The sequence below is a fragment of the Charadrius vociferus genome, unplaced genomic scaffold, assembly GCF_000708025.1.
Source record: "Charadrius vociferus isolate BGI_N301 unplaced genomic scaffold, ASM70802v2 scaffold31, whole genome shotgun sequence".
Lineage (NCBI taxonomy): Eukaryota > Metazoa > Chordata > Aves > Charadriiformes > Charadriidae > Charadrius > Charadrius vociferus.
In genome coordinates, this window is record NW_009646966.1 from 3,034,072 (window position 1) to 3,061,525 (window position 27,454).

Below are 27,454 nucleotides of genomic sequence, written 5' to 3' on the forward strand. Positions count from 1 at the left end.
AGAGTGTAGGCTGTATTAACTTCAGTGCTTGTTAAAACATGAAGGATTAATGGTAGAAAGGGAGGGAAGAATTGTGAATGTCTCCAGTTTAGGATCTTCAAAAATGTTTGGGGATTCTAAGAATGTCTCACCCGACCACATGAAAGCTGCAGAGAGAGACTCAGCCACACGACTGCTCTAAATCCAAAGCTGGTATTGCTCCACTTATACCATCAAACCAATGGAGCTGAAACGTAGCCACAAATTGAATTTATTTTTATTGAAAAAGTACTAAGTCCTTAAAAAGAAGGAAAAGAGTATGGCAGGAAACGCAGCTCTTTCTTAGCCAAATTTACAGGGTAGGTAACTCTGACATCTAACCTCAGTGCTGATATCTGAGCGTTTCAGCAGAATCAGAGCGCTCTGCCCAAGTCTGCAGAAAGGCAATATCCAGGCTCGTGCCTTCATTTTAATCAGGGCAGAAAGCTGAAGACTTCTCCTTTCATCTCTGTAACTGCAGGTTCAGTCCGTGTAACTACAAGAATGAAATAATCAGAAGAAAGTCCACAAGCTGCCTTCAGCCCTTTTGGAAAGAGCAATTGCTAATATTATTCATTTGGTGGTGTTGTGATGACTCAGAAAAGCAGCAAAACTGTTTGCTATATTGCAAAAGCAGATAAATATGTCACTTCGCAAATGCAATACGGGGAGATCCTGCCTGCCTTTATCCACGACTGCTACAGCAAATCAATTTGGTAACCCTGAATCACTACTACACGTACATGCAAGCCTAACAATACAGTCTTTGCTGGATATCCTACTTCGTTTGTTAGACTGCGGCTGAGAGAATTAAAGCCTGTAGAAATAAGGAGCAATTCCATAACAAAAGCACATAAAAATCAAGTTTTCTTCCCACCCAACAGCTTACATGTTAAGTAACCAAATTTGTCTGTTTTCTCTGATTCGAACCTGGCTGCTTATCAAATTGCAGGGTCAAATCCTTAAGGTCCATGTGCCTGCATGTGGGAGAAGCAAGCGTTTCCTTGGTTTGTCTGTTTTATTTAGGTCCCAATACTCAAGCAGTTATACAAGAGCACTCTTAATTGTTGTGACAAAATTATTCACAAGCCTGAAGTGACAGGTTTGCACCCTTGCAGACCTGGCGCCTTAGGGCGTGTGTCTGCGGATGGAGCAGAGAGACCTTCTGCTGTCCCAGTTCATACCGCAGGCTGGCCAGAATTTGGAGTAGATGGTAGGTGTCAGATTGACCATTGCACTCTGGCACTCCACTTGCACACACCAAGGCTCACTAGTTTCAGCACAGTATTAGCCAAAGGCTTCTGGACCAGAGCTGCTATACACGCAGCCAGTTCAGGGCATGGGTAGTGGCCTGCCACCACCCATAACTACAGCTGCAAGTTCTTTGGGACAGGCACTGCTTTGTTATAATGGGTTGTAACACATTTCTTTCTTACACTGAAGAGTGTTCACTTGCTTTCTGAAAATATGAGGCTGGTGGCAGAATGTTCCTATCAACTACCGGAAATCCTTTAAAAGTAAGTCATCACCTATGTGGGACATGACAAAACAGAAGTTGTTGGGTATGTTTCTACTTACACTTTTAATTCTCTTAACTAGTGGTTGTCATTTTCACACGGAGGGAAATTCCAAGAGATTTTAGAAGTAAAAATCTTTGGTGAACTGCAGCCTGAATATTTTTTTCATGATGAAAGCTCCTTAACGTTCTGTACACATTTACATTTAGTCACTTTGACTTCTGTTTTAAAAAGCATCTCAAACACAAGAAGGTGTCCGTCCACACACTGGCTGGTTGGTGAGACAAAGGTATTTAGGACTTGCAAAGTGCATCGGAAAATCCTGCTGCCTGCCTTTCTCTTCATCTTGAGGCATCTAATCACATTTATAAATCTAGCTCAACGTCATTGGAACATAAATTAATGTCTTAACAGTTTTGGTCACCAGCAGCCAAAATTCAGATTCAGCAACAATCAGTTCTCAACTGTATTTCATTGCTAATTCAGGGCAAGATGCAAGTCTTTTATTTTCAGCTTGTGCGCTGCTTGCTATGGAGAATGCATGCAGTTTTCCTTTCACCAGCAAGTAATGTCAGGTTGCAATTGTCACCTCTTTTTTTAATTTTTTTAATTTTTTGGTCAGAAAAGGGCTTATTGGACCAGACTTCTAATACTAAAGGGCTGTTTAACACAGATAGTTACCCCAAATAAAGAACCGCAACCAAACCATGACCTCCATCTTGCTGTAGTGTGACCACCCTCCTGTGGAAGTGGTCATTCAATCTGCGTGTTAGCTTAGTTGTGTTTGGGTTTCATCTGGGCTCAGAAAATCAGTAAGATAAGTTACAATGAACTGTCTGCAGTAATTCATGACGGGACAATAACCAAAGAAATACAAATCTCCTTGCCCTACAGACTAAAGAATTATGCTTAAGGATATGGTCTTTGCAGAATTTTAGAGACAATTTAACTAAGACACCAACAATTGCTGGGGCAAATACCCCTAATGCTATGCACTAAGTCTTGAAAACTATACCCTATGCATAGTCTGCTGTGTATATATTAAATCTACTGTAAGTACATGCTGATAATATAATAAAGAATGAAAACTGATGCTCGCCTAATCCCTTTTCATTCTCTTTAGCTCTCATTTTGGCAAGCGGGGCAGAGATTGCAGTGCTCAGTGCCAGAAGGTCCTGAAAGAGGCAGAGTATTTAGTATAGGACAACTTTTCAAAAGCCATCTCCATCTGCATAGCCTTAAAGCACTGTTTACATCTCCATGCATTATTAACCATGCATGAGGATGGCAGAATAGAGATAACAAGATTAGAGTCCATAGTAAAAAAAGAGGAAGAGTTCAGTTCAGCCTGTTTGGGTCAATCTATTCATCATCATATCTCTGCATTCCTACAGGTTTGGGGGGGAGGGAGGGGACTATTTTAAGCATTGTAAAACGGAAGATATGGCTTGAGAAGCACATACACAAAACCACACAAACCAAAGCCCTCTCCAAGCTTTGCAGTCAGGCAACTCCAGGCAAAAGCATTTAGGAAGGAGAAGCCACTTCTTCTATCTAGTAAATGCCTGGGGAACCTGGCTGGGAGGGACAAGTCCAGGAGTTCTGGTCTCTTTTTTTCTGAATTCTGCATATTCTCCAACATTATCTAATATAAATTACAGATATATTCTTGGCAGCTCAGCCTCGTGCTCACAAGGTGTCCCAGTCACTGGGCTAAGGACTTAAGCTTCTTCTCGCTGCACATCTCTTTTCCTGGCAGAGTCTGCTTTCTGCTGAAACCACAACTTGGCCTCAGGAGTGAGGCTGAGAGTCCCTATCCAGGGTGGTCCCCATCTAGCACTATGCAAAAGCAGAAGAGATCCCCCAGAAAGTGAGGTATGGGCTAGGCTTGCCTGGCATCCTGGTGTCCTGGACTCTTCTCCTCACAAGGAAAACAAACTAGATGATCACTTGATGGCACGTTCTGGAAATATCAGAGTTGGACTTTACAGAGCACGTAGAGATAGCAGATTCCAGGCTTGGAGAACAGGAATAGAAACACAAGTTGTTCTTGAGCTGTAGTGGCAGCTTGGTGGTTTCTATGGCAGCAGTTCCCCAAACTACACATTTAATCAAACTATGTGAAGCCAGAGATGAATTAGAAGCCAGTACAGATGCTGCAAAAACAATTAGCTACAACTCAGCCCGTGAAGTTGAGCATAGTAGTCACAGCTGCTTATAAGGGAGTTGCAGATAAATCTCAACTATGGCACTCAGTCCAAACCCCACTAATAAATGCACAGGCTATGTGAACCCAGGCAGTCAGAAGACTGAACATATCAGACCAAGAGCATTTTGAGACCCCAGCTGAGGAAAGAACTATCTTTTCTCAGAAGGATGTTTGTCCGTTAACTTAATTGTAGGTAATTCTTCTAAGTCCCCCATCATTTCAGTGACTCACAGCCAAGCAAATTGCCTAAACAGGCTTTCTTGATGTAGGACTTCGGAGAGCCAGCGACCTCCTTTGGGAGAGGAAGGAAGGAAGGAGGCCCTCATGTTCAGCTGCTACTGGGAATGCTCTGTAGAATTGCAGACAGTCATGGCCCAGCTGGCTTCTGCATAACCTCAGAATTACAGGGAAGGGAAAAGGAACATGAAGTGTCAGAGACAGACCCACTGAATTGCCAAGGTTGGAAGGCACCTTTGGAGATTGTCTAGTCTAACCCATTGCTCAGAGCCAGGTAAGCTGGAGCAGATTGCTCAGGACTGTGTCCAGTTGGGTTTTGAGTATCTCCATGGATGGAGACCCCATGACATCTCTGGGCAACCTGTACCAGTGTTCAGTCAGCCTCACAGTAAAAGAGTTTTTTCTTACATTTAAATGCATTTTCCTATATTTCTAATTTTGCCCACTGCCTCTTGTCCTGTCACTGGTTGCCACTGAGAACAGTCTGGCTCCATCCTTTTCCTCCACCATCAGTTATTTATACACATTGAGAAGATTCCCCTGAGTCTTCTCTAGGATGAACAGTCCCAGCCCTCTCAGCCTCTCCTCATATGAGAGACAATCCCTAAATCACCTTAGAGGCCCTTTGCTGGACTTGCTCCAGTATCTCCAAGTCTCTCTTGCACTGGGGAGCCCAGAACTGAATAAATCTCTACTTACTGAACCCCTCTTTACTTATCAAGGACTCTGAATGGAGCTTTGCCTAATCCTGGAGGTAGGTCACTTCATTTTCCAGATTAAGGCTGTGAGGTGACTTCTGCAGGAAGTACTATGGGAGCAAAGGGACAATGGTATTTCTTATTTTACTTGTTTCTAAGCAATTGGCATTTTGTACTCTATAGTCTGTGTCACTTGGGCAAACTTCTATCAGTTCACTGTCAAAATAATTACAGTAATCTTTTCTTATCTTTTTGATTTAATTGTAGCTTCTAGTGAAGACTGACAGGCTATTATATTTGCCCAAATCCATCACTTTCACTGATGTATCATTTGTAAGTAGTGTCACTACATCATTGGAAATAATTGAAAATTAATTAAACATGGCACATAGATATGAGGATTGAGAGACTGAGAGGAACAGATAAACAGCTATCGAGTGGAAACGCAGAAGATACCACAGGCAAGTCTGCATTAAGAATGAGGGCAGGAACAGGAGTTGCCTTTGCACTGTTCATGTCTCCTACAGTAAATGACTGTACAAATTCTGATATGAGTAGCCTGGCTCTGCACCCATAGAGCATTATGGAGCAGGTAAGGCCATGCAGCAATAGATGACTACTTCCCATTATAGACCCAATTTTTAATCCTCGTTTCTCCAAACAAACCTTAGTTTCCTGAAATTTAACATCCCGCTTTCCTCACCTGCAAAGTTCCGCAGTTTGGTTACTCCTATTTTTTTCCATGAGTAGTCTTGGAGGGGAGGAAGGAATGAGATAAGTGTTTTTGCAGTCTCAGGGTCAAAGCCTTAGTTACAATAAATCAGCATAGTTAATGCCAGCTTATGTTTTCTGACTCCTGGAGTAACTGAGGACCACATCTTGCTCAAAACCAGCTCACCTGGGTCATCCACTCTCACCAGTGATGGGACATTTTATAATGCATCACTATCCTGCCAGGAAGAATGGATTTACCCCAGACAGTTGATGGCAAAAAGCAATTCTGCACAACCCCTGTACATTATTAACTCAGTTCAAATTGAGCTTAGTCCATTTATTTACAGTTGTAAACATGAGATAGCAAATGTTAAGCATGTTCTTCTCGACATGAAATGACTAGTGATTCAGTGTATGTTCATGAACAATATGGAACTGAAGTGGAATAGATATTTATCTTAGCTACAAAAATACTAAACATTGTTTTAAGAGCAACCAAAATGAATTAATCATAGATCCTAATGTACCCTGGCACATTTTGTTGTAGAGATAATGAAAACACTCTGATCTCTCCAATATGACAAGATTTTAAAAGCGTATTGCTTCTTGCACGTAGGATTTTTGCTTGTCATCTTACGCTAAAATAAATGTACTTTAACTTTTCTTCTCTGATACTTTTCATGATAAAGACAATCCTGTTTTAATAAAATTTCATGAGAAAGATCTGCTTTGTGAAAGTCAAATCTATGGCATTTGCCATCACTTGTATTCTGTTATTATGGTTATATAACGGATCGTGAAATTTTTGCAAAACACTACAAATGACTTCATATGGGCACTTATTACTAACAAAGGCTCACTTTTTATAATCATTATGATAGTGACAGCAAATATGATACCATTTAGCAGAGCAGTGCTCCTACAGTAAGAATTACTGGGCAGTCTCTAAGCGGGCTGACAGAGACTCCTCTTTTTGCCGCTTTCCAGAAGACCCTCTGCCTCACACAGGAAACGTCTTCCAAGGATAATATCAGTATCTCACCCAGTCAGCACGTGCTTCTGCTTTCCCTTTGTGGAAAGCAGGGAGCATTAATCATCATTAAATCAATGTTGCCTGTATATAAAAGTTCTTTTCAGGGAAGTGCTTGTCAGTCATCCAGCCGTGGGGCAGAGGGCAGAAAACTGTTGATTTTAGACCTAAGGCAGAGGACAGTTGTATCCTGGGCTGTAATGATGGATTCCTTGGTTTCTGGGGCCTTTTACAGCACTTTAGAAGAATAACTGTTTTATATTTTGTGCCAGGTGACACAGAAAGAGGCTTCACTCCTCACATAGAGCTCCCACAGAGACAAAAATCATGAGGTGAAAATAATTTTCTCGAATTTGGACCAAATGTACTCTCCATTGCAAGTCGCTCGCACTGAGAACACTTACATAACCCAAACAGAAGAGTCATGCCTATGGTTGTTTATCCAATATTTGGAGTGCAGCTAGGGAATTGTGTGGTATTTTATATCCTTTCTGGAAAAAAAATCTGGGGAGGGATCCCAATGACTTATTGATTTCACATCTGATCCCGCATTTCGTGTTCACCCAAAACCTTTTTAGCACTGGGAGTTTCAGATATACAAGAAAAACTTTAAAACACAATGTTCACATCAACAAAGGAAAGTTATGCTCTTTTTTCCCTTCCTCACTCCCTTTTTCTTGAAATATTTTACACTCAAGTCGTGGAAATGTAACAAAATCAACAACTATTAACCTATAAAACACCCTCAAGAACAATTGCAGGATTTGGTAATTTTTTTCTCTGCTATTTTGGGATAGTTTGACAAATTTGCATTTTTTTTAGCAACGGAGTTTTTCGAAATTCTGAGTCGCACGAATAATGTCATGTGTTTATAAGTATCAATAATCTAAGCCATCTGCAAAGAAATGGTTTTGCAAAGGCATCTCTTTCAGGACACTCTGTGGATTTTGTCACTGCTTGAGGTTTTGGCAAACCATCAATATCACTATAATTTTCTCTTATGAAATATAGTTTTTGACTAAGATTTTTTTTTTCCTTAGCTAGCTAAAGTTTAAAAATACTGCACGTCTAACTCTGCAAATCCAAAGGTTAGGTTTTCTCCAAATTGCATTATTTGCATATTGCATGTTAGATGGATGCCAGTAATTCAGGACGTTACAATGCAAGTTATCAGTGAAACAAAGAAACTTAAAAAAAAAATAAATGCCTGCCGTATCAAGTGGCTAACATATTCTTTATATTCGATCTGAAAGGAAGAATACGTGAACTTTAAGGAGAGAAACAGCACCTTTAAGTACAGATTCATTACAAATCACTATTTTAACACCTACAAAAAGCACAATGCTATTGCTAGTAGTGACAGCATATCATTTAAGCGATGATAATCTACCCCCTCCAAAAAAGGCTTAGAAGCAGGCACCACCTAAAATTTTCTATCCAAGACAAGCAAATTTGTCACTTCCTAATTCTTTAATTCATAACTGAAATCCCAGTTTCAAATGAGGAAGATGATCTATGTCAAGCATTGCTCTAAGCAAAGGAGCATTCTGTTGCTAGCGGACTTTGTATGTGTAAACACCGTCCTGAAGTAATTCAGAATGTTAATTACTAACAGGGAAACTGCACCCACCCTTTGTATTAGCAGTCATTTCACAGACTGATGGGTACGGCATACAATTTTGCTGTTACAGTGTACACATCATTGGCTTTGAGGGGAGTGTTGCTCTTCGGGGTTCTGCACAGGAGAGCCAGAGATCCCAGTCATCATGGAAAAAAGCAGCTTTGCTAAGGATTAGGAAAGATACAGGTAAGCGCAAGTAAAGGCATACAACTCTCTGGGTCCAATTGACATCCCTTCAGTCTAAATAATGATGCTCAATTTCTCTCCAACCTTGCCTGGAAGAAGGTTGCCTTCTCCCATTCCTGTTAGGAAAAATATCATGATTTGATTTTGTGTGGAAATAAAGTCATTTTTAAGAGATTTTAGGACTGAAAGGCTATGTGGAAAACATGGCATACTTTTTCTTGAGCTGCAGCTGCTTGCAGATGCCCATTTAACAGCTGTGCCATTTCAGCAGTAAAGCAGGACTTGAGGCTCACCTGGGTCATTTCATACTGGTGATTTCAGGACTGTGTAAGACACTGTAACACCCAAGACAGAATGTACATTTTCATATTTTCAGTGCCTTTTCTGTCCTCCCCCACTAACGCCTCTGAGCTCAGTAGTATCCAGGAGACAGGAGACTGCCTCTTGTATATTTGGTCCTCTTTGCCCTCCTCTACAACTCTACTGCAGGCAGCTCTCTCCTCTCACCTAAGACACCAAAAAACATTTTCCAAATACTACGTTCAGCCTTTGGATGTGTGGGTGTAACTTCTACTGACTCACACACAATCTCTCCACAAGTATTGGAGCACTAATCTTAGGAAAACGATAGTTATTTTTAATCACCAAAGGCAGAAAGTGGTGTAAACTCCAATAAGAGGAGCAAAAAAAGACAGCCATTATCAGCTGAGAACAGGAGGAAGAATCTAAACCAAAAGCCTAAGAGGCAAGACACGGGCTCTTGTTTACTGAAATCCTCACAGCACAAATTGCGCTCTGTGTTTCTGTGTTCCAGCCTGGACAAACACAACAGGACGGAGGAAAAAAAGTTTTAAAATAAGAACAGAATGAGTCAAGCCACAGCTGAAACTGTTCTCCACTGCCGGTAGCACAGTTGGAAATTCCCCCAAATTTTAAGTTAAAGTGGTGCACCTACACATCTGCATGAATTATTGCAATGTGCAAATGACCACATAGTCACAAATAGCAACAAAGTGTCCTGGAGAACAGGCACAGAGGAGCTCTATGCAGCTCCACAAAGATCATCCTACCAACGATGCACAGCAGGAAACGAAACAAATGAAAACGAAACAACCTCATCTCTATGAAGAAGTCCTACCTGATTAATTTTACTACATTTTGGTATGTGTTAGAGAAATTTTGCAACAAATTTGGGTCCCTGGGTACTGGAGCATCTGTGGTATGGGAGCTGCCCCCGCATCTTCAAAGGCAGGCATTCAGAGGCCCGCTTACTAGAGAACTGCTACAAAAACAGGCAGAATCTGATTCACGTCCAGGATCATAGGATCACAGGACAATTCAGGTTGGAAAAAACCTCAGGAGAACTCTAGTCCAACCTCCTCTTCAAAGCAGGGTGAGCTGTGAGACTAGACGAGGTTGCTCAGGGCTTCATCTAGCCTGTCTTGAAAAGACAATGAGGGAGACTGGCGCAATCTGTCTGGACAACCTGTTTCGATGCTTGACTGTCCTCATGGGGAATGGCTTTTTCCTTCCATGTTGTCTGAACTTCTCTTCTTCCATTGTCTCTCATTCTCCCACCATGCACCAAGCTTCAGTGGTTACCCATTAAACCTACTTATCTTCTGTCAACCAGTTCTATTTTAATGACTGGAAAGTTTTTGATGAAAAAGCCTTTTCCAAAGCTGGAGTTTTCAAGAAAATTTGCAGTGAGCTCAGAGCCACGTGTCTTCTCTGAGATTTGCAGCACTTTATAGATTGACCACAGGTGCCCCCTCTCACTAGAAACTGAGGAACTAGAGAATTCAGCTCTGGGACTGGATGTGCTGCTGGTTCTTCAGATTGATTTTACTTAGGAAATTCTGAGAAGCTTGCAGGGAGTTTAGGGGCTGTCATTTCCTTTATGGCTCTGAAGAGCTGAATCCTTACTTGAAACTTAGATAGCAGCAACAAAGTGAGGAAGCCTTTGTGGACCCCCCCCCCCCCAGTATAATTATCAAAGAAATTTTTCTTTATTTTTTAAGTATCCCAAGCATACTTTCTTAGCAATTAAACTTCTTGTAGTACTTCTTTTCTTTTAAAGTTCTGGGACTGAGCTCTGGTCTGGCTTCCCCAGTGAAGGAAACTCAAGGACAAGAGGAAAAGGAGGATATTAGTCATTCATGCTGTTACCTCAGCCTGCTCTGCACACAAGTCTCGTGGATTTGGGCGCTCAGCACCTTTAGAAGGCAGGCTGCTGGACCAAAAAGCACATCTGAAGGAATTTATGTTGATTTTGAAAGAGCAGACAACAACAAAGGAACCAAATCAGGGAAAAAAAAAAAGGCAACTCCAGCCAATATCAGCCACTAAATACAGCCCTTCACTTACCTCAGTGCATCTAATTCTAAGATATGCATTTCTGACTCCATCCATTCAGTTGAAAAGGGAAAGACCACACCAGGATAAGCAATGAAGAGTGGTCAAACACATAACTTAATAACAGTGTATAGAAGCCACTACAAAAAAGCTAGGGGAGAATGAAACATTTTGTGGTGCGGCTGAGTGGCTGATTTCTGTACCCAACCCACCAATATTTTCCAAGCATGGACAGCTTTTCTTGAAATTAAAATAGAAAACACAAGTCCCATATCCCACAAAAAACTGACACTTTAGTAAAGAGATGGAACCAACGAAGTAAATCTGACTGCATGGCATTTTAGGAAAAGGACAGAAATAGCTGCAGCGATTAAAAGGGATATACTGCTGAAATCTTTTTGCGATTATGCTAAAAGTTGATCTGGCTTCTTGAAAGAACTCTTAAATGGTTACTGCTTCCTCAAATAAAAGCTACTTCACATGTGCTCTCCTTCCTTAAAAATGCGCTGAATGGAGTTACTTCCAAGTGTCACATTTGTATTTCTCAGTGCCCTTTTGAGACTTTTGGAAAAGATATAGCTGAGAAAGAGGAAATTAATAGATCAGGAAATACACTATAATAAAACAAAATGCAGTCAATGTAGTAATTTTTTTGTTGTTGCTGCTATCATTAGATGGGGTGAAGGAAAGCAGAAATCATCAAACTTTCCAAACACAGTGCAGAGTCTTGCAAATCAGAAAGTAACATTCAATTTGGTTTATTTGCATGAAACTAATATCTTTAGCTGTCTTCCCCCCACCCCTCCTCTCTTAAAATGATGGATGTTTGAAGCTGAGGTCCAGATACCTCAACCAACTTTAATAACCCCTGTTTGGTTCCAGAAGAAAGGAAATAGTTTGCAATATGCTAAAGTTCATGAGACCCACTGATTATTTCTTTCCTGTGTATCTTCTGTCTCTGTAGATCAGCTCAAACCCAAAAGCTATGAGATCTGATATAAAAGCAGTGCTGTACCCATGCTAACAGGCCCTACTGAAACAAAAGGTATAATAGCTCAGACTTCAACTAGCCGCTTTAGAGCAAGGACAGTCTGAGTTCTCATTTGCCTCACTCAACCACATATGTTGGTGCAATGCTTCAGATATTTCTTTAGATCACTTTAGCTTAGAAAGCTTAGATCAGTCCACCAGGAAACAGAAACAACATCATGGGCAGAGATGACCAGCGGTATGTAAACAATGGACATTGCATTACAAATAATCCTCATAATTAATGGGTAATGTAGATTTTTATTTGTTTTTTCAGTGAAAAAACACATTACAGACATATAAGGGCTTTCTAAGAAAAAGAGTAAGACTGAGAAACATCACTCACACTACTCTATCAATCAATGGTACAGGAATGTTCACATACAAGGCCAGCCCCATGCATTGCATAAATCAATATAAGATTGAGCTCATGTTGAGTCATATCATCAATAACCGTGCCATACTATTTTTGTTTTTGTCACCCCCACCTAAATGCAGACCAACAGTAGCTGAGAGCAGCAGTGTGAACCACTGCTTAAAATTCTCACACCAAAATGAGGGAGAGTCAATGTGATTTCCATGTCTCTGCTGGAATTCATTCCCTCTCTGGATACTGCCAAACCAACCCAACCAGGGATGACTCATCTGCAGGGCCTCATAAAGTACTTTTGAAAGGCTTGGGTTTTGCCTTTGGAATGCACCAGATTACACTAAGAGTTTGTGATGCTCCAGCGTGGGGCAAGAGGACATCCCTGACTCTTCCCTACAAGGACATTCCCAGCCTGCACTCTGCAGTATTAACTGCATGCTCAATTTATTCCTCACTACCTAAGGAAAGCATTGAGCATTCCTTTGGCAAATGATATCACCCTTCCACTTTGATTTTGCTTCTGAGACAACATTTTTTTGCTTGCATAGGAAAACAAATGAACAAATTGCCCGATCCCTCACTCTTCCTTGCTTTCCCATTTCTAACCTTGTGGTAAGGAGATGTATGATGAGCTATGGAGGAAAAAATTTGTGGGACTCCCGGCTAAAATACTGGCAGCACATCACTGGGTGAAGTAGAATCATAGAATAGTTTGGGTTGGAAGGAACCTTTAAAGGCCATCTAGTCCAACCCCCCTGCAATGAGCAGGGACATCTTCGACTAGATCAGGCTGCTCAGAGACCCGTCCAGCCGGACCTTGAATGTGGCCAGGGATGAGCATCTACCACCGCTCAGGGCAACCTGTTTCAGTGTTTCACCACCCTCAGTGTAAAAAATGTCTTCCTTATATCTAGTCTAAATCTACCCTCTTCCAGTTTAAAGCCGTTACCCCTTGTCCTATCACAACAGGCTCTGCTAAAAAGTTTATCCCAATCTTTCTTATAAGCCCCCTTTAAGCACTGAAAGGCCACGATAAGGTCTCCCCGGAGCCTTCTCTTCTCCAGGCAGAACAACCCCAACTGTCTCAGCCTGTCCTTGCAGGAGAGGTGTTCCATCCCCCTGACCATTTTTGTGGCCCTCCTCTGGACCTGCTCCAACAGGCCCATGTTTTTCCTGGGCCGAGGGCCCCAGAGTTGGACACAGTACTCCAGGTGGGGTCTCACCAGAGTGGAGCAGAGGGGCAGAATTCCCTCCCTCGACCTGCTGGCCACACTTCTTTTGAGCAGCCCTGGATATAGTTGGCCTTCTGGGCTGCAAGAGCACGTTGTCGGCTCATGTCCAGCTTTTCATCTGCCAGTACCCCCAAGTCCTTCTTGGCAGGGCTGTTCTCAATTCCTTCATCCCCCAGCCTGTATTGATACAGGGTATTGCCCCAACCCATGTGCAGGACCCTGCACTTGGCCTTGTCAAACCTCGTGAGGTTCACATGGGCCCACTTCTCATGCCTGGCCAGTTCTCTCTGAATAGCATCCTGTCCCTCAGGCGTGTCAACTGCACCACTCAGCTTGGTGTTGTCCACACTTATGTCATTGATGAAATATTAAACAGCACTGGACCCAATATGGACCAGTAGAAATAGAAAAACCTAAAGAAAGGCAAAAATAAAACAAGTAGAAGAAAAGAAATATTCCACAGAAGGAGAGAGTAGAAGCCAGGAGGAGAGAGTAGAAGCCAGTAGGACTATTTTGTTTAGAAAGGATTTGATAGACCACATGGGATTTCATATGAATTAATCAGTAAACAAGTCCACTTGGCTGATAGTAATTTTTTCCTTAATACATATTAACTAAAATTGGACCCAGTATTTGTAGCACAACATATTGTAGAGCTATGAAATTTACTACCACCTACACTGTATTAATGAGCCAATGACCTAATATGACTTTAAATTGGGCAAGAATTTCATAACAGTAAGATCGTTAGTGAGAACAGCTAAGATAAATATTTACAGAACACACCATCCCTCACATTTAAAGACTGAAATCAAACATTTTGCTGATTGGAGGTAGAGTTGGAGTTAGACTGGAGTTAAACATCATCACTGGTAGATTTTTGCATTGTTGTCTGCCATGGCTGATAGACAACTTGAGTTGAAGCCCGTGGGCTTTGGCAACTTTCAGCAAAGGCACTGGGAAAGCCTGTTGTTCTGATTATGACAATTTCAATGATCCTATGTAAGATTGCAAAAAGTCATAGAAAGCAGTAAAGAAAATTAAGAAACTCCTTGGTAATCATCTCACTTAAATCTGTATAATATACCAGGAAAGACAGGAAAACATTACAGTTCCTAGCTTTAAGAATTTACCAAATGTGCACAAAAGGTATCTGAAGTTCTACCTGCTAAAGTTCAGCCAGCTCTTTAGCTGTCCAAGATGTTTCACATATCTATTTCTATTGATATTACCAGAACTCCTGAGGTGGAATTTCTTAGAAGTTCCTCAGAAATGGCTTCATAGACCTATTTATTGATTTGTCTTCTCAGAAGTGGCTTGCATGTGTTCCTTGACAGTCACACCTGAAATGAGTCTCTACTTGCTTGTATCTTGCTCTGTGAGCCCAAAAATTGAAAGGCAAAAGGTATATTAGTCAGTACCACATAGTATTTATTATGACCATGTTTTTTATAGAAAGTCTTTGGAAAGGAAAATAGAGGTCTCTTGGGAAAATACACTCAAAGTACTGCATTTGTCATATCTGGGCAACCTAGGTGTAATGATAAGTTGTGTGTTATCTCCAGCTGCTGGGCTGGACTGTTATAAGGTCATGTATTCTGGAAGAAAAATTGGGCCTGTCTCACAGAAGACCTAGAGAAATGACCAAATCAGGACCGAATAAGGGATGTTTCTCTTGCAAAATGGTAATATAAATGATATTGGGCTGACTAATAATACAGTTGGTTTCCACTAACTAATAGAATAACTGAATCCAAGATTCTGAGCTAAGATAATTTTTTTTTCTTATTTTCCATCTGAGTCAGTCAGAACAAAACCTGTGTTCAAGGGACCAAGTTTCATGCTTTTTGCTTCCCCATTTAATGTCATGTGGGTATCCCCATCTGATCTGAGATGGAGAAGATATTCCACAGTCAGAAGCCCCATAATGGTGGTTCAAACATGGTTCCAAGTCATAACAGATTTATAATGCAAATTATCTGTGGACAGTTTGACCAAGAAAATAAATATTTCCTATGGACAGAAGAAATTACTTCATTTAACCGAAAGATGATGAATCCAGGATGCATGTGAAAGCACAGTGCCATAAGTGTCTCTGAATTCACAGGTTTTAAGGTTCCAGTTCTAAAAAGGGGGACATCCAACTTAATGGGAGAATTAGAAAGAAGCTCAGCTATGCTAAATCTCTGGCCACCACTTTGTCCTATGAGTATTTTTCTAATGGAGAGTATAGACTGTCTCAATGCTTTCAATTTAGTGAGTCATACCCTGTTTAAGTGTACCTGCTTTTAAAACTAGATAGAATTTTTAATTAATGGAGCACATTGTTATGTCTGTAGTCAATCTCTCCTTTGTGTATGCAGAAGGGCTACCCTGAATCTGGTTATTATCCTGCAAAATCAACCTAGTTTAAGGATTATTCTTCCTGAAAACGCAATGGGCAATCTCTTCTTTTGAATATTTTGTTTAAAACATTAAGCTGCATGTGCATCCTGTAAGAATTTGAACATGGGATCTGAACTAAGATCTTAAGCAGTCTGAAAGAACACATCAGTCTGCTGAATATGATATCCAGAAAAATACAAGTTCTCATTTCAAAGGTAATACACACACACATACATATACATGTATATAAATCTGTATGGCATATTTGCTGTGCAGGCCTAGACTCCTTGTGAAGTTGTTTTTCAGTATAGCAAATTAGAAAAACATGCCCAGAATTAAAGGTTACTTAATCGGGTTGAAGCAGTAACTTCAATTCCAGCAACTCCCTCCCACTATGTTACATCTGATAATGTACCCAAGTCCAAACATAAACTTAGTTCAAAAAGATGTTTGGTCCTTGAATGTAAAATGACACTTAGCTTACACAATTAGCCAGGTAATACATATCCTTCCAAGAGAAGCAATTTTTACCGCAGAATAATCTGCATTTTACTAATCTCGGATTGTTAAATTTTACTTGCTGAAACTTTTCCATATGGCTTTTTGAATACCACTGTCCTGTATTTAATTACCACAGAAGGATATTAATGAAGAGGTTGGAAATTTGGCCCAAGCCCCGTTCCACAGTTTGGACAGTTTGACGGAGATAGAGCCAATGAGCAGAACATTTCAGTCAATACGAGGCTGTGCCATTTCACACACAAAAGCAGTGGCAAAAGAGAAGTAAACAGACCTATAGAAATAAAACACCCAACTATTTTTGAATTGCCCATAAACTTCTAAAATATTATGGTCACAAAGTAGCACTGAGTGAAGTGAAACACTGGTTTGCTAACCTAAAGGACAGTCAAACAGGACCTGGTGGCATAGTCCTTGCAATCAAGACCGTTTTTATCAAGCTGTAAGACAGACGCATGCCCAGAAATGCAACGTGTACTTCCCAGTTTTCAAGCAAAACATGATATTGAGCAGAACCAAGGCAAGGCTAGGCAGCTTGGAGCGCAGAGGATGTGAGGAAGCTAACGTGGGTGGGAAAGCATATGTTGCTGCCTGGATGAGGAAGTGGTACACCACAGTTACTTCATAAGTGCAAGGGCTTTATAAACTAAATCTCCTAGGGACTGTTTTAAATAGACAAAGAATGACACGCAGCCCTGACAGGCTTTCAGTATTGTTTGAGAAGGCTGGTTGCCTTCTAAAAACACTGGACTGACGCTTGTACTTTTTCCAAAAATGCCTACTTTTAACCTCAGCCTCTTCATATAAGCAGTGGGCAGATGCACCATGTAGTAAACTCTGTTTTGTCTAGCGTGAAATTAATGGCTTCCTCAGTCTTACCTGACAATGGAAAACATATTCCGGTGTGGTTTTCTTGAACTTCATGTTCCATACCAAGGCTACCCCATCAGGCTCATGTGGAGCATCTTCATTATTGTTATAAGATGCAACCATCAACTCGGGGTACTAGAAAGAAAAAGAAAAAGCAAATGAAACAAGATGGGTGATGAAGAACCTATGCAAAATCAGATGAGACAGAAATAATCTACACTAAATGTGCAATGTCTGGTTTTAATTATAATACACGCTAGTCCAATCATAGTATTCAGCTTCGTTTTGGTTTTATACTTTACTTGTCCCTGACATCCTTAAAGCCCCTGCTCATTGCTCTCTATCAGTTATTCTCAGATACTATGAAGGCAATGTTATTTTCTGTAGGTAATTCTCAGAAAAGGCAACTAGCAGGATATTCATAAAGGGAACGCAAAGCAAGGAAGAGGAAAAATCTGAAAGCTTGAGTAATTCTAATGTATTTGCTTAACCGTTTCTTCAGGGACAAACCAGTGTCTTAATTGATTTGGATAGTAAAAACAATATGAGCATAGCATCAATTTGCTTTTATCCTGAAATTCATTTTTTTCAGCATCCCTGAAAACTATTCTTTCTTATTTCACTATGAACTCTTCCTATTCACTTATGCGTAGAATCAACTTGAAAGCTGTTCTTCATGATTCAAATAGCAAACAAAACATTTTCTTCACAGAATCTCAATTTTGCAAGATGCTGAGGTCATCTTGTAAAGCATAGTGTGACCTTGAATTCCACTGACTCAGTAAGATTGATGCAATGAGCACTCTAAAATCAGATCCATATTTTCCTGTGCTCCCATTATCCACTGATGTATAGCAGTAGATATGCAACACACACATATGTATTTGCTCTATTTATATACATACACACATATATACACATGTATAGTATCATACATGAAAAATCAGATTTTCACATTCTGTTGATGACTTTGTATTGTTTCAAAACACTGTAAGAAGTAACGATTTGCTCACAAAGCATTAATTACTTTCTGCCTATACAATAGCACCTAGTTCTCCACTCTCACGTTTAACATTAGGCACCTCTGGGAGCCTCTGTCCTTCCGTACTTAGAAGAGTCAAAGTAAGGCAGTGGACCTTATCGTGTGTCCAGAGAAAAGCACCTGGCTTCTGCAGACCAACGAGCCAGCAGCCCAAGCTCCACAGGCCCACACCCTCCTCTTGTAAACTAGGAATGCTTTCCCTCGGCATTTCTCAATGATCTCCACAAATCATTGTCACTTTTTGTCTTTCCCAGGTAAATTCCTGCCAAACCGTTCACAACTTTACAGGGAAACAGTGCAGCTGGTAGATGTAGAGGAAGCGGGACAAAGAAACTGCCAACAGTGCTATTGGGAGCTGTGAATTTGGTCCACACCAGGCACTTTAAAAATAAAAAAAACCCACCACCCTTTATATCATTATCATTAGGGTTTGAACCTCTCTGCTCTCAAAATCCACTTGGAAGAAATGATGTGCACAGCTATAACTTTTGCCATCAGCAGCTGTTCTTTCCCACTTTGCGTACACTTCCACAGATAATACATCATGGAGCTGATGATTTTTCTGTTCACGCTCATTGTTCCAAATGAGCCTGAACCAATGTGTGGGAGAACTAGCAATGACACGTGGCCACCATACCTGCTGCCTCTTTCCCATTTTGGGGCGGCTCTGCCTGGGTTGTACCTGCATCCCGGCAGACCCTGGCTGCTGGAACAGCTTCTAAGGGCAATTTAGCACCCAAATCACTTGCATAGGATTTAAAGCATGCAGCAGACCCACCACCTCTTCTCTCTCCTCAAGAACTGAGGGAGACCAGAGTGTAATCCCACACCTGAAACACCACCTCTCTGGACACAGTCGTGCCAGCCTGTCCTCCACCGCTCTCACCCCTCTCACCCCCCTCTCCTCTCTCTCTCTCCTGCGACAGAGATTACAACCACTTCTGAACAGCAAGCTCAGCTTCTTGTTTGAACCTTTTCATCCCACGTTGGCCCAGATCCATGTAAACAGCGTGCGCAGTAGGCTCTTGCCAGGGCATCTCCTTTTGGCTGAACAGGTTAGGTACCGTTTGTGCGAGCAGCTGAGCCCACAGTCGTGAAGACTTGGCAAGCAGAAGTGACAAGCCCTTCCACTGGCATGACCGCGGCCAGCTAGGGTGTGTGACCAGGTCTGAAGCACCAGTTTAGAGGTACTTTGGGGTTGGTTCATGCTCCTGGAAAGTTTAGTGAGCGTGTTCTGGTTGGCAGCACGTCTGGCCATAAACAAACACTGAGTCAAATCTTGCTGGTCTATGTGTAGGTTTTGCAATCACAGTTTATGCATCTGACTGGAAGTACAGTTTCAAGTTTACACAGGTGCTGGGGTCATACCTAGCTGGGCAACACCATTATGAGGCTTTTTGACTCAAAAACCCCCAAACTAAATGCAGGACTCTAAATCCACGCTGGCATTGCACACGTGCCGCTTCATTCAATCTACTTGCATTTACAGAATTTCGGTCCTCACCAGGTGCCTAGCTCTCCTGTGACTGCAGCTGAAAGCGATGTGGAAATGGTGCTGTGGGAAATAGCATTCAAGGCTGCCGCCTGTGAGTCAAGAGAGACACAGCAATATCCCTGAGACTGTGGTTTTCTTGGCTTTAGATGAGCTAAGCTACCTCCTCATGGCCAGAGCAAGGTGATCCCACTCTCTATGTTTACACCTGGTCTGTTGGGCCTTTCCCTTAGATCCTTGATGAAGCATCTAAGCCGGTTTCCCTTTGCTCTCCAAAAGAATCAAGGGGCTAGTGGGTTAGCTTTAATGGTATGAATGATCCCACATGTTTGGGACCGTATTTTACATGTGACTGGGAACAGAATAACTAGTTTAATCAATGCATCAAAGTCCTTTGTTTGATTAAGCTTCTATTTGCCTTCAAGCTGTTTTGCAGCAACAGTTTTATCGCAGAAAATTGAGCAATGTATTCTGCAGTTCCCATGATTATTCAAGTTATCCTTTGGCATACTGGACGCTGCCATGTCCTGGAACGTGAGTGAGAAGCAGAGCTAGCGGTTAGGTGAAATACCTCTGTCCGGCTCCAGCTCCTGACGCATGATACACCTCAAAGCAGGCAAGCGAGGAGGCAAGTCCCTCCTCCCAAGCTGGTGTGGGCTGCCGTGCAGAAGCCCCCCGGCATGCAGGAGCTGCCGGGGCGAAGAAGCCCCCGCTGGGGTGCCAGGGAGGTGAGTGTGAAGAGTTAACGGAGGGGAAGGCAGGAGGGGCCACCCTGGAACAAAGAGGTGGGAAGCAGAACATGCCTTCGAGCCCCAGGGGCTGAGCAATTACATTTGGCAGTGCTCTTCTGAGGCGGCTTTTTTTTCTTGCTGCCCTGGGAATACAGTAAGAGCTGCCTGTTAGGAAAATATCAGATAAGAATTCCATGTAATTTCCAGCCCCTGAACAAGTGAACAACCTAAGATAAGTGTTTCCTCAGGCTTATATTTGATTTCTGTGGAAATCCATATGTGCTTAAAGGCCACCCACGTCACACCAGTGCATACCTGTTGTTAAGCTGATATTTTGTATGAAAGCAAAGGGATAAATCCTTCATTTCACACACAGGGTACGAGCTGGATATTACAAGCTGGCTTGTATCTCTGCAGCTGGCTGTTGTGTACCACACCAGGTCGGACAGCCGGACCTGCACAGCCTACCAGCGATGCTCAGTGAGACCCTCCAACTCCTCTCCTCCCTGCTGCCTGCCACCTCCTCAGTGCAGTCAGCTGCCACCTTACCTGAGAAGCAGCTGGAACAGCTGGAAGCAGTCTTGCTGCCTTTTCAAGGGGAAGGAGAGAAGGATGGATGGGAGAGTCTCTGTGCTCCTTATCCATGGCCTCTCCCCAGCCCACACACACCATTTACACACTTGGCTTTAAACACATGCCGTCTCCACACGCAACACCTACCATGGTGCAGAAAGAGCAGCTACTTCTAAGATTAGGCTAAGCAAAGCTTGTCCTTAGCACTGGGCTGAGCTACATCTACAGCATCTTTGCTACCCACACCAGGTTGCGTCAGGGCTCTGGACACACCAGGGCACACCTGAGGCTGGGTTTGGGGACATTAGGCAGACTCGCTTGCGTTCACATTTTTCAATCCTATGTCCTCCTGGGGCAGTTCTGTTCTATCTGTATCGTGGACGTTGGAGCAGAGCCTCCTGGCTTTTCTCACCAGGGAAACCAGCTGCTTTGCTCCAGGCTGGAACCTAGGAACAGGCTAAGAGGGATGAAGCAAAGAGGATGCGGGTGGCTGGAGTGAAACTGGGGCCGAATGAATTTGAAAGGACCTGTGGTGATGTGTGTGTGTGCTAATCCCAGCTCTCCAACAGAGTAACTACTTAACCTGGTTTCTGTGCTTTGCTGATGCGGCTGTATTGGTTTTGGGAAGCTTAAGCAGCTCTATCATCAGTTTTATTTTGCAATATGACAATGCTTTGCGGTGCACAGAAACTGGATACATTCCAGGCATGCTGCTTTAGCGTGCCCCCTGGCCAGCTGCAGCCTCCTCTTCCATCGCTTGAAGAGAGGACCCAGCATTTTTTGAAAGACATTTTTCAATCTTTTCAAGTTGTTCAGATACTTTCACATTTTGAGTTTTAGTATATTAGACAAATAAATTTTATTACTGACTATTCTTCTTTCTTTTCTATATTATTATGTATAACTATTTATTAAATCCATTGCTACATATTTAGTAAATTACTTTTTATTGGTTTAGTTTTAAACCTTTTGTCCTAAAAAATTTCCACGTGCTGAAAGCGTGGAGGGGGTGAACAAAAAGTAAAGAGTCCTTCATCTTAGTAGGTTTATTAACCTAGAGTTTTAATACAACATCCTGGTTTTGAAGACCAAGCAACATATACAAAAAAATGATATCTTCATTATTGCCCCGTACTCTTCTTTATGGAGAAACATGCATTACCTCATTCAGGGCCCTGCAGTTAGCTAAGAAATAACATCATGCTCTGCAGAACAAAGGGCAAAGTGACACTAGCTGTATTTTTTAGGAACTTGGAAAGTATATGGAAACTTATGTCCTGGCTTCACATCTTACCTGAAGAGACCAATCCATACAGGTGACGACACGATGCTTTGACCAGTGCTCATCATAAAATTGACGGTTAAAGGAAAGGTTGGCTCCTGCTTGAACATCTCTGTGTGAATTCAAACAAAGTGACACTTTTTGAAGTACCAGGGTTTAAATGCTGTGAAAAGCAATGCTGTTTCTGACTCCTTCTCAAATCTCTGCCCAACCTGTGGAAATCTGCCACCTTGATTTAATTGCTCTCATTGTCTTGCAATCTGTAACAAATCTGCACGAAGGAACAAATTTTACATGTGTTTCACAAAACTACATTTCTTAATTTCCCACCACCTTCCTGACTCTTTTCTGGATCACTCTTCTGGGTAACCCTGGGCCACCTCTGCCACCTTTGTCTCCCAGGACCAAACCTGGCCCTGGCATTCAGCTTCCCCTTTTCTGATTCTTTACCTCCAAGCTATAACCAAATCTCTGTTATTTTTGACTCCTGAAATCTTAAAGGTACACCACCTCCTCCCAGTGATGGAGATGGTGGATACCTTCTGGCACCATTAGGATGGGCTGAAGTTCAATGCTGGTCCAAAGCTGCCACACTCATACATTTGGCCGGTCCACAGGGGCGATGCTCTAGAGTAACCTCCAGTAAGTAACTTCAGTATGACATAGCTACTCATTTGCCATGAGGCTTCAACGGGTATGCAGTTGTTGAAACCTAAATACTTCCTCTCCTACTAACAAGTTTTGCTGTTTCTACTACCCTATCAATTGCTGAATACACAACCTGTCACCTCTTGTCTTATGCGTTTAGATTGCAAACACTTTGGGAGATCACAATTTTCATTGACACAATGCACAGCACAGTGGGATCCATTACAGACCTGAGGCAGTAGTAGAATATAAACAACAGTAATTTGAATTTGTAAAAATATCATGATATAAGCACACAGACATACACCACTGGAATGTACACGTACGCATCTACATACATATGTGTAGACACACTTTTATCTATTTCAATTATTTCTTCAGAATTTGAAACATCACCCCAAAAATGAAACAAAAAATTAAATAACCTAATACATCAAAGAAAAAAATGGAAAGCAATAAAGCATGAAGCTATGCCCCTCACTACAAGAAAGACATTGACAGCGTGTACAGAGAAGGGCAACAAAGCTGGTGAGGAGTCTAGAGCGCAAGTCTTATGAGGAGCAGCTGAGGGAACTGAGATTGTTTAGCCTGGAGAAAAGGATACTGAGGGGAGACCTCATCACTCTCTACAACTACCTGAAAGGAGAAATTCTTCCCAGAAGGGGTTATCAAACATTGGAACAGGCTGCCCAGGAAAGTGGTTGAATCACCATCCCTGGAGGTATTTAAAAGACGGGCAGGTGTGGTGCTGAGGGACATGGTTTAGTAGTGGACTCGGCAGTGCTAGGTTAACAGTTAGACTCTGTGATCTTAAAGGTCCCTTCCAACCTAGGTGATTCTATGATTCTATTTAACAAAATAATTTTGGCTAACAAAGTGACCCAGGCCTTCACAGAGACCTGTTAGCCTTTTCTTAACTATAAAAATGTTTAATTCCATTTTAAAATTAAGGCTTCCTGGCACTGAAATTCTTTTTATAAAGCTTATTTCACAAAAGCAAAAAGAATGTAAACTGACCCATCTTTCTCTTCTACATCTCTGCCACTGTAGTCAAAGAAGATGTCTGAATCTTCAGCCAAAGCTCGCTCAATTACACGTATTGTCCGGTCAAAAAATATCAGAAATTCTTCTGAATGGAGAACTTGCTGTTTTTCTTCTTCTGTCAGTTCTCTAGGAGGAGCTTGGAAAAAGAAAAGATGTAGTTAAGAGTATGACATTTCACCCCTTTCCCAATGAATCAACATCTTCAGTGGGTTTCTTTTGACATGAAAGCTTGCTGTAGCAATGTCAGGACAAAAATCAAAGCTTTACTCTTAAAATCATGACTAAGAATTTTTTAGTATATCTAAACATACTCCTGTATATTCCCAGAATGTAGCATTTACATAGAAGAGATCCTATATCTTATATATTTATTATTCTGAAATGGAAAATACTTAAACCCCCCAAATTAAATAAACTCTGTGTTCCTATTTCAGGAAATGGCTGTGACTGACATTTAGGCAACACCTAACTCGAAAAAGCAGAACACTTATGTAACAGGGGACCTGTCAGAGGAGCCAAAGATAAAATAATCTTCTTAACTTAGACTACAGTTCTTTGTGTTAAAAGGGCTCACATAATCTCTCCCTTCACTTCTTCCCATTTCTCCTTGGTGTCACTGATAAATCCTGCCTCTGCTTTAGAGCTTTTGTGAAGCAATGAAGTAAATAACCAAAGATATTCTCTGAGGCAGCACAATCAAAAGCAACCGATAAAACACCAGTTCCTTTAAGGCAGTTTTATTCCTTGCAGAGGAATCCTAAGAGCCAGAGCAAAAAAATGCCACCGAGCCATGGCCAAGGCTGCCCTGGGAGGGGGTAGGAGCCGTTTCTCGCACACCAGTCAGGATAGCCTGGCCCCCATGAGATGAACTTGCTTCTTTATACATACGCAGAGATGCTAAACCTTTACTTCCAAACCAGTACTTCCAGTATGGCACTTCATTTGAAAAATACTATCTTTGCAGGATGCACCAATGCTACATCTCCATCGGTTTAATCACCTGTTGGTAAATTCCAACTCGAATGTGAGCATCAGAGGGAAAGGAAATTGGGATGCTGCTATTGCTACGGTGCACGATTCTGTTCTCAATTACACTAGCAGGGTCATATTGATATTGTGGCATTGTTGTGTGTCAATTATGCCTTTGCCCACATGTGCTTTTAAACCATCATTTTAGTTTTATTTCAGAATTACTTGTATTTGAAAAAATGCCATTAGGATCTACACAGTTACACCAAACCAACCTTGCAACTAGCTTAAATTCCCCAGCATGAAAAGCTAAGTTGACATCACAGGAATTATGCTAAGAGAGAATTTTGTTCCAAATTTATAATTAGGTACACAAACAACATATCATAAACAGATTTATTGCAAAATTACAGAGACTCGTACTTAGAGTTTAACTGTCAATCAAAGGTTTCCTGCATTTGGCTTCACACTACAGATTTGAGGTGTTTACTTGTAAAAATGACCTAGCAGTCTCCCTAGGCCATATTGGGTTAAACCACCAGCAGCCAAAAAAGATAATTCAGCACAGTGCCTCAGAGGACATGCAGTACACATCAAAATTTAACTCCCAGCCCTGTCATACATCTCTTAATGTTTAATTAAACGAGTGACACAGCTTAAGGTTGCAGTTTGAAATTATTTTCTAGTTGCTGTGCCATGCCACACAGCTGCTTTCAGCTATGAGGGAGATGTAGCCTTTGCTAGCTGTCTGATTTTCCCGTGGTTCACACTTGATCCGTGCACCCGGTGCCCAAGGACGATGCCACCACCAGCCCCAGGGGCAAGGACAGATTGAAAGGCGCAACAGCAGGCAGGAGTAGTGACGTGGTCAGCATAAGTGCAGTACTCAACTCCCTCAGTTTCCAGTGCACTTGCTTTCAGAGCAGTCCCTGTGGTCGGGAGAGGCTGTTATCACCATGCTTAGGTTTGCCTCAACTGGTCAAAGTGATAGCTCTGAAAGACAAAATCTCTGCGCTACACCTGGGCTAAATACAGAAGGTAGGAAAAATGCAAAAGGTGGAGGAGCAATTTGGCCCTCAGGAGACAAAGCAGCTAAGAAGTTAGAGACTTTAACTTTTGATGATCTCCTATGGGCTTGGCCCCACGCCTCCTACCACCAGGTTAGCGGTACCTGTGGAGCTCCACGCATCCAGAGAATATCTACGCCCCCCCGCACGGTCCCCCTAAGTAGCAGAGCGACGATTACCAAGGCAGGAGCACAATTTGCCTCTAAGTGCTTTAGACAGAAGCAATGCATGTGAAAAAAAAAGAATGACTAGCAAAAAGTACAGGTTGACCTATTGCAGCACCCACTGCTGAATAGTAATTGGCACTAAGGGAACTCATCTGGCAAGGAAGCCTGTAATGAGGCAATATCCCACTGTCACCACTAAAGCATTGCTTTCCGAGAATCAAAGACAACAAGCATGACAATGCAGCAAAACAGCATAAAAGGGGAGAAAATAACTGCAAAGGCAACTGGAAAACTCATTTTAAACTGCTCCAAATGGTAAAAATTATTTGCTAAATCAAATCCTCTCTACAGCTTGGAAATATAAATTTATTACTCAGCCATTTGCCGACTATAACTGGCAAAGAAAATAGAGCCAAAAATCAATAGAAAGGGAAAAGGCAAAAAATAAACAGCTTGGGAGCTGTGGAGTGTTCACAAGCAATGGAGACACACATGATTGCAGTTCTACCTCAGCAAAATCTCCCTTGCAGTTAGCAATGATCTGTGGGAGGCCAGCAGTCTATTAAACCCTCTTCGGCATCAGAAACACCTTGGCTAAAGTTTGTAGGGCATAAATCAGCTTACCTCATTCATCTGACTGACACACCAGATGCCCCCTGGCGATATTAAGCTTCATATTTTAACCTTATTTTCTTCTTTCATTCGGCTGCCTCTGAAGTTTTATTTGAGGCAATCTCTTCTTACAAGAATGTTAACATCATTACTTTTTCCAGTGTAAAACATTGCTGTAACTACTGCAAATACACGAAGTATAAGCAAAAAAAACCCACCCCAAAACAGACAGGCTTGTTCTTTCAAATATGAAGATTTTATAACCATTTATCTTTCAGAGCCACTTCCATTTTCCCCTTGTTCCTTCTCCCTGTCTGTCCATTACCTTGAGTAAAATAAAACGAATCTATGTAATTTTCTGCAATTTTTCTTCCTATCCGGGAGCTTACAGATACTTTGATCTCAGCTTTCAAGAGACACAGGCTCTCTTCAAGGAAAACTCTGAGAAATGTAAGTAGCTGATCAAAGTATTTTTTGTTTTGTTTTGTCACAGAGACCTATGTGATGTGACAATATCTTCAGAAATTCCCTGTAAGAATACAGCATTTGCCTTCAAGTATCTGCTCTCCCTGGTGTAAAAACCAAACAAACCACACCTAACCTTCCCTGTCTAACGAAGCCTAGTGCAATGCTTAGTTTACCACTGCTAAAAGTTACGTGCATACTGCCTGGAGTGCAATGAAAGCTCCTGCAAAGATAGACCCGTACTTTGCTCTTGTTTCTATACCACAGCTTCATAATGAACTGTTGTCCTGTGCTCTGCTTCTCACCCGGAGGAGCTGAACCCACCCGTGGTCCTGCACAGTTCACGGCAGGAGGACACACGGTGCAGCCACC

The 27,454-nt window shown here is 41.8% G+C and overlaps 1 protein-coding gene across 1 annotated transcript in view; it reads right to left on the reverse strand.

Moving 5' to 3' along the window:
• Positions 1-27,454, reverse strand: part of DYNC1I1 (dynein, cytoplasmic 1, intermediate chain 1) — a 178,473-nt gene that overhangs the window by 58,368 nt on the left and 92,651 nt on the right. Inside the window, exons 7-9 of the mRNA XM_009895365.1 lie at positions 23,776-23,938; positions 22,123-22,222; positions 17,000-17,125 (exon numbers count right to left, since the gene is read on the reverse strand). Of these exons, the coding sequence (XP_009893667.1) occupies positions 17,000-17,125; positions 22,123-22,222; positions 23,776-23,938 (389 nt within the window). The remainder of the gene's footprint in view (positions 1-16,999; positions 17,126-22,122; positions 22,223-23,775; positions 23,939-27,454) is intronic.